Raw genomic sequence first — 16,842 nt, forward strand, 5'->3', positions numbered from 1 at the left:
AAATAGATATTTTTTTGATAAGTCCTTAGACGTTGTTTAGGGCGCACGACATAGTTGTGTAAGGCATAGAAGAACATGCATCAACATGTCACCTATAGGTGTGTAAGGCATAAAAGAACATGCATCACCATAGTTTCAAGTGTCGAATTACGAGAGGGTCTGATTCTTCTTCAGGATAGTAAGGGGGATACGTAGGTAGTTTAGGACCACGGTCCTAAATACAAACCCACAACACTTCATGACATCTTTTTTTGGTAAGTCCTTAGACGTTGTTTAGGACATATGGCATAGTTGTATAAGGCGTAGAAGAACACGCATCAATATGTCATCTGTAGGTGTGTAAGGCATAGAAGAATATGCATCACCACAATTTCAAGTGTCGAACTACGAGGGGGTCTGATTCTTCCTCTGGACAGCGAGGGGGATACGTAGGTAGTTTAGAATCGCGATCCTAAATACGAACCCACAACATTTCATGACAGATATTTTTTGGTAAGTCCTTAGACGTTGTTTAGGGTACATGGCATAGTTGTGTAAGGCGTAGAAGAACACGCATCAACATGTCACCTGTAGGTGTGTAAGGCATAGAAGAACATGCATCACCACAGTTTCAAGTGTCGAACTACGAGTGGGTCTGATTCTTCCTCAGGATAGCGAAGGGGATACGTAGGTAGTTTAGAACTGCGGTCCTAAATACGAATTCACAACATTTCAAATCACACAGTTACCATTGTCATGAGACCATAGCTAGTCTCATGACACAGAGTATATCGACAAAGCAAGATGCACTCAATTTTTACCTGACACAGTTATCACTGTTATGAGATCGTAGCTAGTCTCATGACGCAGAGTGTATCGACAGAGCAAGATATACTCATTTTTCACATGACACAGTTATTACTGTTATGAGACCGTAACTAGTCTCATAACATAGAGTATATCGACCGAGCAAGATATACTTGATCCTCATAGCCAATGTGTCATAGTTATTAGAAATTTGAGTTTCACTTTGACGAAACTTGAGCAATGCTTTCGCATTGATTTCAACTTTCGCCAAAGTGGGGGACAAACTATAAACCCTTATTTTGTGATGAGTATGTGCATTGAAGCTGTGAGAAACCCAATGATAAAAAATTATATGACTGTAAGATGTAATTGAAGGCATGGAACTGAATTATTAATTCCGTGGCATGATCTTGAAAAAAAAAATTAATAATATGTTTTTTTTGGGAAGCGAATTTAATTAAATTTAAATAAAATTTCATTTTCTTTAAATTTAATATGGGTAATTTTTAAATGCACCTAATTAAGTTTAATTGGGCCTCATGGGCCTAAGAAAGCCTAGTTAGGAATTTTAAATAAGACTTATTTAATTTATTTTTTGAAAATTAAAATAAGAAAATATCTTTTTCTCTATCTCTCTCTTCCTATTAGTTGGAATACCTCACCCATATCTTAGTCTCACCCAAATTCCTCAATCCCAGTTGTTTAAGTTATCTGAACCTTATCACACTAGGACTTCAAACCCTACCACACCTCTTCCTCACTCCCTATTGGTGCCTTCCCGTTCCCCTTTCTTCCTATTGGTTGAAGCACCTCATCCATATCTCAATCTCACCCAAATTCTGCAATCCTAGTTGTTTAAGTTATCTGAACTTTATCACCCTAGGAGAACCCTATCACACCTCTCTCTCAAAACCCTATAAATACCCCAGAAAAAAAAAAAAAAAAAAAAAAGACGTGAGGGGGAAAGAGGGAGAGAAAATTTAGAGTTGTTTAGAGATATTTTAGAGCTATAGGAAATTTAGAAATATTCAAGACTCTTTGAGTTCTTCCTTTTTTTTTTTTTCTTTTCTTCAAGAAGATTTTCATACAAGATTTCTGGAACGTCAGTTTTTATTGTTTTATTTTCAAGATCTATACCACGCAATATTTTAATTCTATGTTCTTTTTCTTCAATTTATCTTGTATGTTCATATAGATCATATAATCATGTTTAATTTGAGAGGATAAACAACTCTGCACATATTCATTTTTTGGTCTCTCATATTTTTATTATTTTTTGTTATTTTCTGAATCTGTAAAAATTTTAGGAAAATTATATTCCTATTCTTCACGAAATTCTATTAATTTTAAGCTCAAGAATCACTGAAAAAGCTTTTGTATTTTGTAAGTTATGGCTGTTTGAAGTTAGGGTTCCTGTAAAATTTGATTTGCAAGATACCCGAATTGTGGAGCCCATATCTCCCCTGTTTCTTAAGATTTTTATATAAATCTAGTGTCTAAAATTAATTTCAGAATCTTATGAATCTTTTCCAATTGGTTTTGCATTCATATCTATTGTGGTTAATGAGTTATGAATTTTACAAAAAAGTAGTACGATTTTATCACTTAGAAAAATTATGATTTATGTAGACCATTTGGCTAGGGTTTTGTTTGATTTATAAATTTTATGATCTTGTATGATATGTAGGCTGTCTTCTTTAATTTTTTTATGATTTTTAGGCATGTCTAACTATTTTTAAAAATCAGATTTCTTGCAACCGTCAATCTGCCAGAATTTAGAAATTGTATATTTATGCATGTTCTTGTATTTTCTTGGATTTTAATTGATATTTGATCTATTTTTCTATGTTCTTTTAATTCAAGAAGTATTATGAAGTGTTTGGATCATGTTTGAAAAATTAGACCATTAGGTAGTTGCAACTAATTAGGAATATTAACTCTTTAGGAGACTAGGGTTAGAATCTAATGTAAATTGTTATTAATATTTTCTTTATTTCTTTTATTTTCTTTAGTTTCTTTATTTTTTTATTACAAACAAAATTAATAAGTAGCCCTAAGGTAAGTACCAAAGAGGACATTTACGTGGAGCTTATGTGGAGCTAAACGGGAGTAAGCCATGAATATCATTGCTATACTAGAAAAAAAGACCCTTTTTTAAAGGTAGCTTGCCTCAATAGCAACTGCATTTACCAACAAGTAATGTAATACCCCTATTTGCATAGCCTGGTATATTTTACTATTCCGGTGACCGGTGTCGGTCTGGACAGTTAAGGGGATTAGAACCATACTTAAGACAACTAGATAAGCCATAAATACAAACAATTAGTATTTGTCAATTAGTTAAGTATAAATAAGAAAAACAGAACATAAGAAGTTAAACAAGCTGAGAGTCACAGCGATGGGCAACCTTCTCGGGAAGGACTGCGAAGTCATTTTAAACTCAAATTTCGAACCATAAAATGTGACGCTGCGGTCCTTAGGACCCTTATGAACACAGTGGAAAAGAGAAAATCATGAAAAAGAACTGTTAAGTCAGTCAAATAATTAGGTCAGGGAGCCGAAAGAAATATTGAATTATTTGCAAACGGGGTTGAACCGGCGGAGGACAATTTGGTCAATTGACCTCGAGCGCTGACTCCTGACCTAACTGTCAAATAAAATCGAAGAAAAAAAAATTTCGGAATCGAGAATTAAATTAAAGAACTAATAGAAAAATAAATAGAAAAAAAAAAGAAAATGAAAAGGTTAAAAAGGTGATGACATCATGCATGACATCATGCATGATGGCATAAAAATAATAATTAATATATTTAATTAATTAGAATTTTTGGTCTTCCTAAGACATAAAAGAAAAGAAAAGAAAAGAAAAAAAAAATAAAGTCATCTTCTTCTTAAAAAAAAATCGTGACTCTCTCTTTCCTCCCTTCCTCACCAAAAAGCTCCATTGAAGCTCCAAAACTAAGCTTCATAAACCTTCAATTCCACCATAAAAACCTTACTCTCCAACATTAAATCTTGTAGTTAGACCTAGATAAGGAGCTTGACAACAAAAAGAAAAAGAAAGGAAGAAGTTTTGAAAAAAAAAAGAAATTCTACATAAAAGGTTAGTAATCAAATTTGATAATTTGAGTTTGATTCTTACATTTCTAACTTATTAAGCTTGTAAATAAACTTAAAATGGAAAGAAAATTTGTTGAGGGATTATATAGAATTTTGGACAGCTAGGGTTTGGTTGGACAAAGTATAAATTTGTTTGAGCTAAACATGTTACGAAGCTTAATTGAGTTAAGGGAGCATGGTTATAAGTGTTTAATTAGCTAAATGCAACAAATGATATGAATTAGGGTTTTGAACATTAGGGTTTAGAGACCAAAAATATGAAGAAGTGCTAAATGATGTCTTTGACATAGTTTAAGGGAAGAAATGGTCATTTGTGACCTAATTAAGTGTGTTAGAAGTGTTTAAATCAAAGCCAAATTCGGATTGGGTATGAAGCATGACCAAAAGTCAACTTTGAGGGACCAAAAATGAAATTTTACAAGTCCAATTGATATGGGACTAATTGGGAATGAAAATAGGAACTAAATGACACAATTTTCATTTAGGAAGCATGCCCAAAAAGTGACTAAAACCTAGTGAACAAATTGACCAAAGTTGAAAAATTGCAGGCTGCCTTGTATAAACTGACCAAATGAACAATATGGTCATAACTTGAGCTAGGCAGGTCAAAATGACCTGAAATTTTACCAGTAATTAGATAAGATATAGACCTAAAACTTTCATGAAGAACATAAACCCAAATTATGCCATTTTCCTAATCAAATTACTGAACAAAGTTGAGTCACTGAATCTGCAGAACTGCAGATTTGCCATATGAACAGTAAAGTCTCAATGGCTATAACTCACTCTAGAACACTCTGATTTAGGTGATTCTTGAACCGATGGAAACCTAAGAAATAGTAGAACATTTCATATGAAGAAAATTAGGCCAAATTATGGACTTAACTTGATCAAATTACTGAACGAAGTTGGATCAATAAATCTGCAGAACCAAATTCTGCAGCATGAACAGTAATTGTATTTTGGCTATAACTTGAGCTACAAAACTCCAATTGGGGTGATTCAAAAAGGAAAATAAACTTAAGATAATAGGGAACATTTTCTATGAAGAAAGTTTTGACAAATTCCAATGGAAAGATGACCAATGGAACAGTGCAACTAGGGACACCAAAATTAAAAATTTGGCAATTTTGCCTAAAAGACTTAAGTTTTGAGAAAATGACCAAAACCAACAAGTTTAGTGACCAAAATGTGGTATGTGGGTGAAGTTGGAATTTCCATACCTATTAAGCCTTAGAAAGTCAATAATTTGACTTGAATAGTGTAGTGAATAGTAACTCGAAACACAAAATTTCAAGAATGTTGAGTTTAGCACGTTAGAGCTAGGTAAAAGTGAAGTTAAATTTATTTTTGGATTTACGCTAAGTTATGGTACTGAAACACTGTTAAATTATGCGTTTCAGTTGAAAAGAATACCGGGAAAGAACCCGAGGAACCGAGTCAAGGCCAAGAGGCGACTTGCTTGAGGTTTGTGCACAACATCACTATGCTTTAAAATTCATTGAAAAAGTGAATGAAATATGCATTTTACTTTTGCTTTGAATTATTGAAAGTTTATTGTGACCTTATTTATGATGTTTTGATTTAAATTGTGAAAGTTATTGTGTATATTTAAAATAACAATGTTTAGCAAATTGTTAAGATAAGTTTTGAAACCACAGTGTCATGACCATATATTTGAACACCTCACTAGCATGACTAGTGGGGGTAATTAGTTTTGAATTTTGATTCCTTCTCTGGAGAATTGTTAAGGTGTGCCAGTAGAAGAGGATGTGAATGGATATCCATATATTTGAGCTAGCTAGCCTTGTGATGTGATTTCTCTTTAGCCTCTGGCTATTGAGATTCTATTTGTTTCGAATGGCATGATCTAACTGTGAGTTTTATGAAATGTGATTTGATACTTAAAAATGAAATTGTTTGGGATTAAAATCTCATAATGTATGATTTGTATTTAATTCTCATGTTCAGTCAAATTTTTGAATAAATGTGATTTAAGTTCTGCATAAAGATTATTTTAGTATGCTGTGCACCACTGAGTCCTAGTACTCAGCGATAGCTTTTATTGCTGTCGCAGATATAGAGATTAGAGGAGCAGCAGACTGAGCTGCTGAGGATTGAGGATTTATCAGCTTGAAGTTATCGGGTATAATTTATACCCTGCCTGTAAATATTTATTTTGATGTATGTATTGCACATAAATGTATGGACATGTAAATCGGTCTTGAGCAGCTTGTACAAAGTTGTACGAAGGTTGTAATAAAAATTTAGTTTGAATTTCCTTTGATGTAAATTTTATAATGATGTATATATAAATTGTTTTGTCTCTAATGAAATATGAGTGGAACTATTTTATTTAATTTGAATGAGATGAATTGCTAGTATTTTGAGGATTATTGAATTTTATAAATTGAGAAATGTTGATTGTGAAATCTTGAGATTTGAGATTGATTGAGAATTTGAAGTAGTGGTTGAGAAAATTTTTAGAAGTGCTTTTTACAGGTATTTGAAGAACTGTTTTCACAAAATATAAACGAAACTCTGTCAAAATTTTTATAAAATTTGCGGAAAAATAAAATGGGCCAAAAGTTTTAACTAGTTTTTAATTTCAATTAAATGTTTTAAATACCTATTAGAAAATGCTCACCACTTAACAAAAGTAAGAAAATTATTTTAAAATCCCTTATAGGGTACTTAATGAGTTATCGGTAGGTGAAGTGCGGTAGTTCATTAGGTATTCTACGGGATTATGTTATGCCTTACAGAGGGGTAAGGTGTGACAGGTAAGTAGTCCTAAACTCTTTGAATAACCATTGGCATGAAATTGTAGTAATAATAGAATTTTTATTTGGTAAATTAAAATTAACTTTGTTTTTAATTTAACTAACTTTTGCATGTAATTAATTTAAATAAATACTTTGTAAATTAAAATTAATTTTGTTTGTAAATTAAACTAACATTGGCAATTAAAATAAATTTAATTTAATACTTGGTAATTGTAAAATAAATTTGCATATTAGAAATCTTTATTAGGTTGTGATTGTTTGGGCCTTGTGTGATATTAGAATAAATTACACATGTACATAATTAACTTAGTTCAATTATCCTGAGGGTAACTTGGTGAAAATTAATTAAGTTAAATAGAAACTTAGGATTATTTGAAATTGAATTTGTTTGTAAATTAAATTCTCAATAATAAATTAATTTTAGTCATCTGGTAAATATCATTTAAATAATTAACCCCATAGATAGGAATTACTTGTGCATGAAAATTATTTGTAAACAACAACCCTTTTGTGAATTACTTGCATGTGTAGAATTAGAATTACATTTTTTAGGATGAAGTTCAATAAAAGAATAATAAACAAGACTTTTAGAAACATTAGTAGAGGACTGGCACTCGAATTAACGAGGTTAGACCAGGCGTAAGCGGTGCCTAACACCTTTCCCCTTACGTACCCACTCTCCCAAACCTGCTATGGTAATGACGGTTGTGGAAACTCTGCAAGGAGTAAGTTGCAATCCATGACCCTCGAAAGAAATACTGAATATGTCCCGATTATTGCCTGGGTGGCGACTCCTGTCTATCTATGCCTTCGTGGCATAAATCCTTAGTACCGTGGTAGTATTATGGGAAGACGGTACTGATTAGTGGTTTGATTCTATTAGGATTATATGAAGTGCATGTCTAGGAAATATTGTCTAAGGAGATGGTACTTAAGTGAGACCATTGTGACTCCACCATCTTTCCTGGGTATTACTTAGTGTATTTTATATATTTCTAATGGATGATATTTCGCCTCACGCACACCTCCTACACATGCTTGTTGCGCTATGGAGGAGCCAACAACCTAAGGCAGCGATTGCTTAGAAATCGAAGCAAATAGCCATGACAATACGAGCCGGTCTTGGCAATACCAGCGTTGGTACTCGGGGTTGGGTTGACCATCAGCCAGATTCTTCTTTGGCATAGTTGAAGAAGAAGACACGTGGGTTGCAAGATTGTACCCATTCAAAAGAGGAAGAATTTGTCCTTCACAGAGAAGGTAATTTGAAGATGTCAGCTTGACTGAGAGAAGTTGGGAGACATTCGGAATTGAAGAAGAAGAAGAGACAGAAACAAGGGCTCGAGAGGTGTTTGCCATGGATGGCTATTAATAGCTTTGATACCATGCAATTGATGAACTGAACTTGTTTATTTTTCTATATTGTATTGGCTGCTATTTATATATAATTTTTACAGAGGCATATCTCAGTTGTTACACAAAATATGGCAGTAGTTACAATATATCTGTTGAGATATTTGAATTCAATTTGAACTGAGTTGGCTTATCATATTTTAAACTGATACTGCTGTTATATCATATTTCAAACTGCTACTGCGATTACAAAAGGCCCTCCTTGGAGTTGGTCTAATTGCCGGTTTCTCTTATTGGCTATCATGACGTACAAGGTGATCGATCATATGTTATTCTTGGCAAGGATGATCCATGGTAGCTATTATGTTTTCCTTTTAAAGAAGCTTTTATAATCATATGTATATTTGCTTAGCTCTTCTTGCTTAAAGTGGTTTCTAGTTAGTTTCCCTCCTAAAAGATTTTTGAGTGATCAAAATTCAAACCAACAAGTTGATTATAGAGAGGTTTTATTTAATGTCAAAATTTGTCTGGAAGAGTTGTTGGAACCTCAACTCATAGATTATTTTTCATAAGCAAGAAAATTTTATTAACAAATAAAAAGTTACGAAAAACTTACTATAAAACATGTAGCTAGACCTCTGCCATCAGATCTCCTCAATATATTCAATTTAGGACAAAACAAGCTAAGTGAAAACTGAAAACCTAAATACATGGGAAATTATTAGTGAAAGGAAAAGCAACTTAATTTCCAGGATATATACTTGAAAGGATGCGCCACTAACTTTAGAGCATATTCATCAGTAGAATGGCTGAAAATTAAGAACCTTTTAGGAAAATCATTCTCTTTTAAGTATGATAACAACAGGCCGATTAGGGTATTTTTCAAGTACTCGATCATACCCAATTAATTATATATAATTTAGCTAGATATTCAAAAATGAGTTTGAAATGAGATGAATTTTAAATTAGTTACTTATTTATGGTGTTGAATATATATAGTAAAAATGTAGTAAATTAGATTACTATTTTTTATATAAATATTTTTTCCAGTATCACTATTTATCTTAATAAACAAACAAGCAATTTATATATTTTTGTAAGACTAGTTTAGTTGGCTTTGAATGGAAATAAATTAAAATAGATATAGACAAATTTCAAATAATGTTTAAGATAAATTTTTAATAAATTTGAGATGAATTGGAATAATAAAACCGATTATCAAAAGAGATAATATGCATCAAAATATATTTCTTTTATTTCAAGATTTGAGTAGAATTGTTGGGCTATTAGGTGTGTAATTATTAATTAACATGTCCAAATATGATAAAGGGAAAGTTTTATTGGGCAAAGCCTAAGTATTGCCTTTCTTTCTCTACGCTTGGCCCAAATTTACCCTGTGAAGAGAAGCATCATCGTTCCGATTCAGCAATCCCTTCCAAATAATAATAATAATAATAATAATAAATTTTTAAATTTAATTTACTACTTATTCATAACTATGCCAATAAAATAATTTTATAATAATATAATTATGGATAAAAATATGATTTTATTTTAATTATCTTTCTATTTTTATAAAAATAAATGATTTGAGTCATTCAATTGATTTAATTTATGAATAATATGATAGATGAAATTTACTTAAAGATTTCTTACAAATAAAAGTCACTCGTGAATTAGATGAAAATAATAATAAGTTCGATCATTATTCATAAACCCGTGGAACTTTGATTCAGTAAATTGATCCGTGATGATTTAATGAAATTGAAAATTTGAATGAAATTGAAATCGATTTTAAAATTATAAAATCTTAAATTTAAATTATAATGAAAATTAAATTAACAAAGAAAAACTCGCTAAAAAATTTTATATTTTGTTTGAATTATGCACGTTAAACTTGAGTTTCCTTGAATATTTTTGAAGTGTGCAACTTATTTTCATTTTCTTTAAGTTGAAATTTTTCTTATAATTTAAAATTAAATTAATTATTATATCTTTATACTCAATTAATTGAAAATCGATGTGCATGATATGAATATACGTACTATACATATACACCATCAGTTTTATCATACAAATGACTCATTTTATATGATTGTCGTGCATGAATATCTGGTAAAAATAATCATACATAAAAAAAATAAAAAATAAAAACTAAAATTTAGCATCATATATGCTACCCACATAAATTAACAACTCCCTCTCTGTATCAACTTAAACCATAATATTAGAAAAAAAAAATTACATTCATTCGCATTTTTTAACGTTTAGAACACTTAAAGAATAAGATAATGAGAAATATTTTCTTAATTAAAAAAAATAAATTATTTTTTAAGAAAATAATTTTTACAAAGAGAAAAACATTTTCTAAATTTTAATAATTTTATTAAAATATTAAAATATTTATACATGCTTATATATATATATATATTATTTAATATTATAATTAAATTACTTAATAAAAAATATTTTCATAAAAAATATATTTTTTATTATAAAATATATTTTTTATATATAAATTATTTTCTACAAAAATAAATAAAGCTTACATAATGGTGCAAGCTTCTGGATTTGTATCATAAACCACACTAACCAATTCACAACGAGGTCTCTCTACACAACAAGAAGTAGTTGGTTTGTTATCATCATTCTTTTCCTCTTGGGGCTTCACCTCTTCTACGCTTTCTAAGATTGCAAAATTCATCTTCCTCCGAAGGGCCTTGGTCAAGCAGGCTGCATCTACCCTTTCTCCTATCACCACCAACTTTTCTTTGTCATCTCCTTCTAATGCCACCGAATTCACACCTGATTACGTCTCCCACACCCCAAACACCACCCACCCCACCACCCACACCCCCCCCCCCCCCAAAAAAAAAAAAAAAAAAGATTAGCTTGATTAATTAGTATATGCCATTGATCAAATAATCTGCAATAGCTAGCTTAATTAATTAGCAAAATCAAATTAATGAATTATAGATATATTATGAAACTCACCAGCTACAGTAGCGGCTGTCTTCAAGGCCTTGCTTCGGCATTTATCGCAACAAGTCGTCACCTTGATGACTATCTTTTGCTGCAGCATTGTCATTTAAATCATTATTAATCACAACTAACAAATTAACTTGTTTCTAATATAAAAAATAGCTTTTTTAGTATATACTTACTTTCATTATCTCTGGAGCTCCAAAGCAAATGTTGGTTTTGTTCACTAAGTCATGAGAATAAGAAGGAAGAATCAAGAATGGGTATTTATAGATGGAAAAGGTTGCTTGGGAAGTAAACTTGCACATAATTTGAAATTACTGCTTGTTCAATTTCAAGGAATTTGTAAGTTGGAGATCACCTTCTATGGGTTCAACGCATACCTTATACTTACTAAATTAAAAATAAAAATATATTAATTGACTTTATGGTTTCAAGTAAATGTTTATTTTTAAGTCCACAGTTAATTGCACCACGTCAATTATCAATTACCAAAACTTTGCATTGACACGTTCTATTTTTATTTGTAGGCCTTGCTTAATTAGCCAGCTCAACAATCTACATAGAGAGAGAGTTAGATTTTCTTTTTCGTTAGAGCTAGCATTTGAGCTGGCTATTAATGATACTAATTGTAAGTTGATAGAACAAAAATATCAACTTTTTATGACCCATCATGAATTTAATAATTAAAAGTTGGTAGAACAATATCAACTTGAGTTTTTGGTTAAAATTTGTAGTGGGACTAGAAGAACATTATGACCCCATTTTGAATTTGGCATCTAATTTGATAATTTTAAGTTGATAGAACAATATCAACTTTATTTTTTATGTTAACGTGTACTAATTAAGCTCTTGGCATCTAATTTGATAATTTTAAGTTGATAGAACAATATCAACTTTATTTTTTATGTTAACGTGTACTAATTAAGCTCACACGATATCACTAATATATATATATATATATATATATATATATATATATATATATATATATATATATATATATATTTATATATATGCTTTACAAAAAAAAGTCATCGGAAATATTTATATTGCAATACAATTTGTCAAAACAATGGCAACTAGCCCTTATTTATGATATAGAGCAGTCAACTGGTAGTGTATATAATTAATTTTCGATCCCAATGATATGATTTTGATCATATTGAAGAAACATATATAATTAGTACTCTGCTTAAAAAGTAATAAATTAATAGAAAGGCTTTGTTTTGTAATATAGGGTATAGTTTTAGACTTGTTGCTGCCTCAATTCACACTGTTTTAATTAAAAGCTAGGGGATTGATTTTTGACATTGAAAAATTAAAATTACAAAAGAATATGCATATGCATACACAACCACAGGGTCAAGCAATTCATAACCAAATGGCAAGTTACAATTATTATATGCCAGTTGGAACTCAATTTTATGAAAACCGCTGCATGACAATTAAGTTAAATTGATCAACCACCACCAACTTCAACCAAGAGCTTTAACAACCCAAGTTTACTTTTCTAAAAATAATAATAATAATAATAATAATAATAATAATAATAATAATAATAATTAGTAATCATAATAACTTAGACTGATATTTCTTTATTTTTAAAATGTAAAAGGTGAAAATAATTTCGATTTCAAGTATTTTTATATATTTATTTTAAGATTATTTATATTTATAATAAAAAAAATAACAGTCTTTCAATACGCAGCTTATTTATGTTTCTATTAAATTAAAAAAAATAACTTTTTTATCTAGTTAAAAATAAAAATTTAAGAAATTATCAATATAAATGTCACTTTGACCATGTCATTCATCTCTAAAAATTAAATAAATTTGATTTAGTGATATCAAAATAATCTCAAATTTAAATATTAATCAAAATCAAATTACTAAAAAAATCCCTCAAAATTAAAACCTTCAAATAAGTAGAAAATAAACATTTATCAACTATATCTTAACTTTACTCTTTATCTATTTGAGCTAGAGTCAAATGGTTTTTTTTTTTTATTCTATCTATTTTTATTTAATAAATAAATAATTTTACATTCCTTCGTAAAAAATGTTGTATTTATGACACCCATAAATACAATATTTTTTCATCACACTTATCGTAGGATTAATATTTAGAATACTTTCATAAATAAGACTATGAAATGTATACATAACATTAATTTGATATTATAGTAAGTATGATTAAAACTCTAAGTTTTAAGAATTATTGAACATTTATTAATTAATTAATATATAGGTGTAACAACCCAATTTTTCTAATAAATATATTTTTTTTCTTTTATTGAGCTGATAATCTATTGATATTTTATTCAAGGATTTAAATTAATATTTTCACAATGGTAATTTTTGTTAAATGGGTATCATTTTTTTCATTTATTATTATTATTATTATTATTATTATTATTATTATTATTATTATTATTATTATTATTTTAAATTGAAAGCTAAAATTTCAAAAAATTAAAATTTTGGACCTAAGTGAATAACTTATGAAACTTTAGGGACCAGCTATATAATTAAAAGATAAAAAAAAAACCCAGAAAATTAAAAACGTAGCATCCCCCCTTCCTCTTCTCCTGCATCACTCCCTCCCTCTCACTTTCTCCCACTCGTTTTTCGGCCAGCTAGCGAGGCACCGGTGGGACTCTCCCACCTCAATATGACGTCAGGCAGCGGAAGCCATGGCAACAGGCAGCAAGAAGGAAGAGAGAGAGAGAGAAGAAAGGGAAGGAAAAGAAAAGAGAGGGAGAGAAATTCAAGCTGTTTTCCGGTAGATTCCGACCACCAACGCCAGCAATCCAAACTGCCATCAACTCCCTACAAACCCAGCTCCATTTTTTGACCATCCACGCTCGGAATGATGAAGTTTCCGGCGAGAAATGAAGAGAGAGAAAGAGGAGAGAGAAAGTGATAGCAGTGACTTTCTGGCCATTTTCCTTGCAATCTGACTGTCGGATCAAAAATCCAAGATCACTGATGGACTCAGGACGGCAAAATCTTTGAGATAGGACTAATCCCGCTTCGATTGGACATCGTTTGAAAAAGACGATAATTGGACGGTTCAGGTCGCTTGGTGAAATTTTCGAACTTTTTCGATTTCCAAAATTTAAAAATAATTTTATGATAATTATTAAAAAAACTTGGACTTAATTTAGATGAAATCAGATCGAGGATAGCTCACCAGCGCCGGGACTGCATTTTCAGCCAGATCCGGCTGTCCGACGGCCCGTCTCAGAACATGGTCGATATTATAGTCAATCCTAGTATTTTCAGACGTTCTGGATGTGTTCCAGATGTCAGATTTGATATAGGTAAACGCAAACTCTACATCGCTCAAATTTTGCTTTGTACTAAGTTAGAATAAAATTTATAAAATATTCGTGAATGATCAGAAAATTATTATTCCTTTTGCAATAGCTTTATAATATTGTTAAGGACCGCAGAGCAAGTTTATAGAATTTTTAAAGTTAATTTGAATAGTTTTTGAAAAATATTAGTTTTGAAATCTTATAATTGAGTTGTTTGATGTTGTGATTATTGCCTGGTTTAGAAGGCCCAGGAGGGGCCATATAATGATCATGAGATATGGGTTGAGTTTAGAATATTATTTGAATCTTTTTGCAAGTTGGGTAGGTCCTAGGTATAGGAAAAACTCTGCCAAATTTTGGGCATAAATTAGGATGTGTTTGTCTCTTTAAATTTATTTTTATTTGAATTAGCACTAATAAATTTACAATAAAATTATGTAGGTGATCAAGATCAACCATCTTTCTTCACCCAACCTCTACAGTAGTCTCTAGTGTACTGTGAGTAAAATATTAATTTTACTTATAATTTCAATATTATTATATGTTCAGGCATACCCATGCATCACTTGTAAATGTATATTTATGTAGTTAAATACTAGGTACATTTTATATTGTATCTTTATGTGATGAAATATTATGGATGTTCTTTTATGGTAATTTGGAGCAGTGTGCGTGCGTTTGCGTGTGTGTGGTGTGTGATATTGGTTATGGACTGGACGGGTAGACGCGGCTGGAGCTTGACTCGCTGAGACCCAATCCTTTATGGATAAGTCGGGGTAGGCACGACTCGAGATGATCTCGCTGACCCCTGCATTTGGTCTATTAAGAGAAAGTCCGGCTTAAGATGTAATCGCTGGCAGAGGTTGGATTTAAGAGAGCTGTATAGGGGATCAGCTCCCATATATATATATATATATATATATATATATATATATATATATATATATATATATATATATATTATTTGAACACTATATGGGTATGTAAGTGCTCCAAATTACTTTTTGTTGTTTATAATGTGATTTGTATGAAAACTATGAAGGTGTTGCATTCCACTCTTTATGATGCATTAGTTTTAGATAGCTATAGAAATTATACTTAAAATCGATATCTTACTCTCTGAGTCGAATGCTCACTCCTATTCATCCTATTTTTCCAGGCTATAAGAGGAGACCTTTTTCAGAATAACATGCTTCTTTTTTCACAGGTTATCAATAATTACTTAATTATATTATTATTATCTAAATTTATAATTTAGAACTCCGCATATACTAGCTGTAGCATTAATCTTATTAGGAACTGTATGAATTTAAGTTTTTGTATTAATAAATGAAATTTTTTTATGATTTTTAAATAGTTTGTAAATTATATAACAGGGTTGAGCTAGGCTCCCCTAGTTTGAGTTTCTGATAATTATTGGGTTAAGTAGGCCTAAAATAAAATTATAATAATTTAATTTAAATTATTTTATATGCATGTTGGGCCTAAATTGTGGGCCTGGTCATGAATTTTGAAACAGTAAGGCTTACTACGGGTTTCGGGGGCTTTATGCCGGCCCAGGTCCTAGTGCCAGTCTGGCACATAGGTTGAGTCATGACATAGGATGTTAGGTAGACATGGGCACAGTGTGAGCAAATTAAATTTAATCAAAATTGTAGTGAACTGGATCGAATTAATTTAATTGATTTTGCATGATTCTTAATTAAAAATTAAATTATTTACTTTTTAAAAATAAAAGATATAAAAATTTAATTGTTGACTTTAATTAAATCAAATAAACTGGATTTAATAGAATTGAAACTGAATCAAAATTAAACTAAACTAAAATCATGATTAAAAAAGCCCTTCAATTTGATTTTGATTCACTAACCTTTAAAATTAAAACCATCATTTTAATTTCCATTTTAGTTTAAAATTAGACCTTGTTCATGTTTAGTGTTAAAAACGTATTTATCGAATGTGAAATTGGAGGGGAAGGAAGCAAACCATTTCAAAGAAGAAAAAAAATTCTTAGCCTTGCACTTTGTTTGGATAAGTCATGGGAGGGGAAGGAAAATAAATAAATAAATATATATATATATATATATTAATTTTTCTCTCCCTATTACTGTAGACTTTTATTTCTTGTGTTCTTATTTTCTCTTTAAAATAAAAATAAAATATCTAAAAAAAATTATTGAAAATTTTCCTATCCTTTTTTATTTTAACTTTATTTTTTCTTATTTTCTTTCCCTCTTTTTTATTTATTCAAACAATCTGTTAAGGATTAGAAAAAAAAAATCTGAAATTAGTTTAGAAAATAGTTGTGCACTACAATTTATAAGATAATTATTTTAATGAAAATTTCTTTTCTAAATTTAATCCATTATAAATTAAAAATATAAATGTATAAAATTTATTTATTTATATATTTAATAAATAAATTATATCTTGAGTTAAAAAAAAAAAAAATATAAAGGCCTCACGCTCCTTAACAGAAGATATTTCTTTGA

At 30.1% G+C, this 16,842-nt stretch overlaps 1 protein-coding gene across 2 annotated transcripts; it reads right to left on the reverse strand.

Moving 5' to 3' along the window:
* Window positions 1-10,580: 10,580 nt before the first annotated feature.
* Window positions 10,581-11,265, reverse strand: LOC131173997 (heavy metal-associated isoprenylated plant protein 47-like). 2 transcript variants are annotated; one of them, XM_058137004.1, is made up of 3 exons: window positions 11,210-11,265; window positions 11,040-11,118; window positions 10,581-10,850 (listed from the first exon to the last, which is right to left on the reverse strand). In XM_058137004.1, the coding sequence occupies exons 1-3, from the start codon at window positions 11,213-11,215 to the stop codon at window positions 10,591-10,593; spliced, it is 345 nt and encodes a 114-aa protein (XP_057992987.1). In that variant the 5' UTR covers window positions 11,216-11,265; the 3' UTR covers window positions 10,581-10,590. The 2 variants fall into 2 exon arrangements, with proteins under 2 accessions (XP_057992987.1, XP_057992986.1); XM_058137003.1 differs by lacking the exon at window positions 11,210-11,265 and having other exon boundaries at window positions 11,040-11,127.
* Window positions 11,266-16,842: the final 5,577 nt, after the last annotated feature.

The sequence above is a fragment of the Hevea brasiliensis genome, chromosome 15 (genome assembly GCF_030052815.1).
Source record: "Hevea brasiliensis isolate MT/VB/25A 57/8 chromosome 15, ASM3005281v1, whole genome shotgun sequence".
In the NCBI taxonomy this organism is placed as follows: Eukaryota; Viridiplantae; Streptophyta; class Magnoliopsida; order Malpighiales; family Euphorbiaceae; genus Hevea; species Hevea brasiliensis.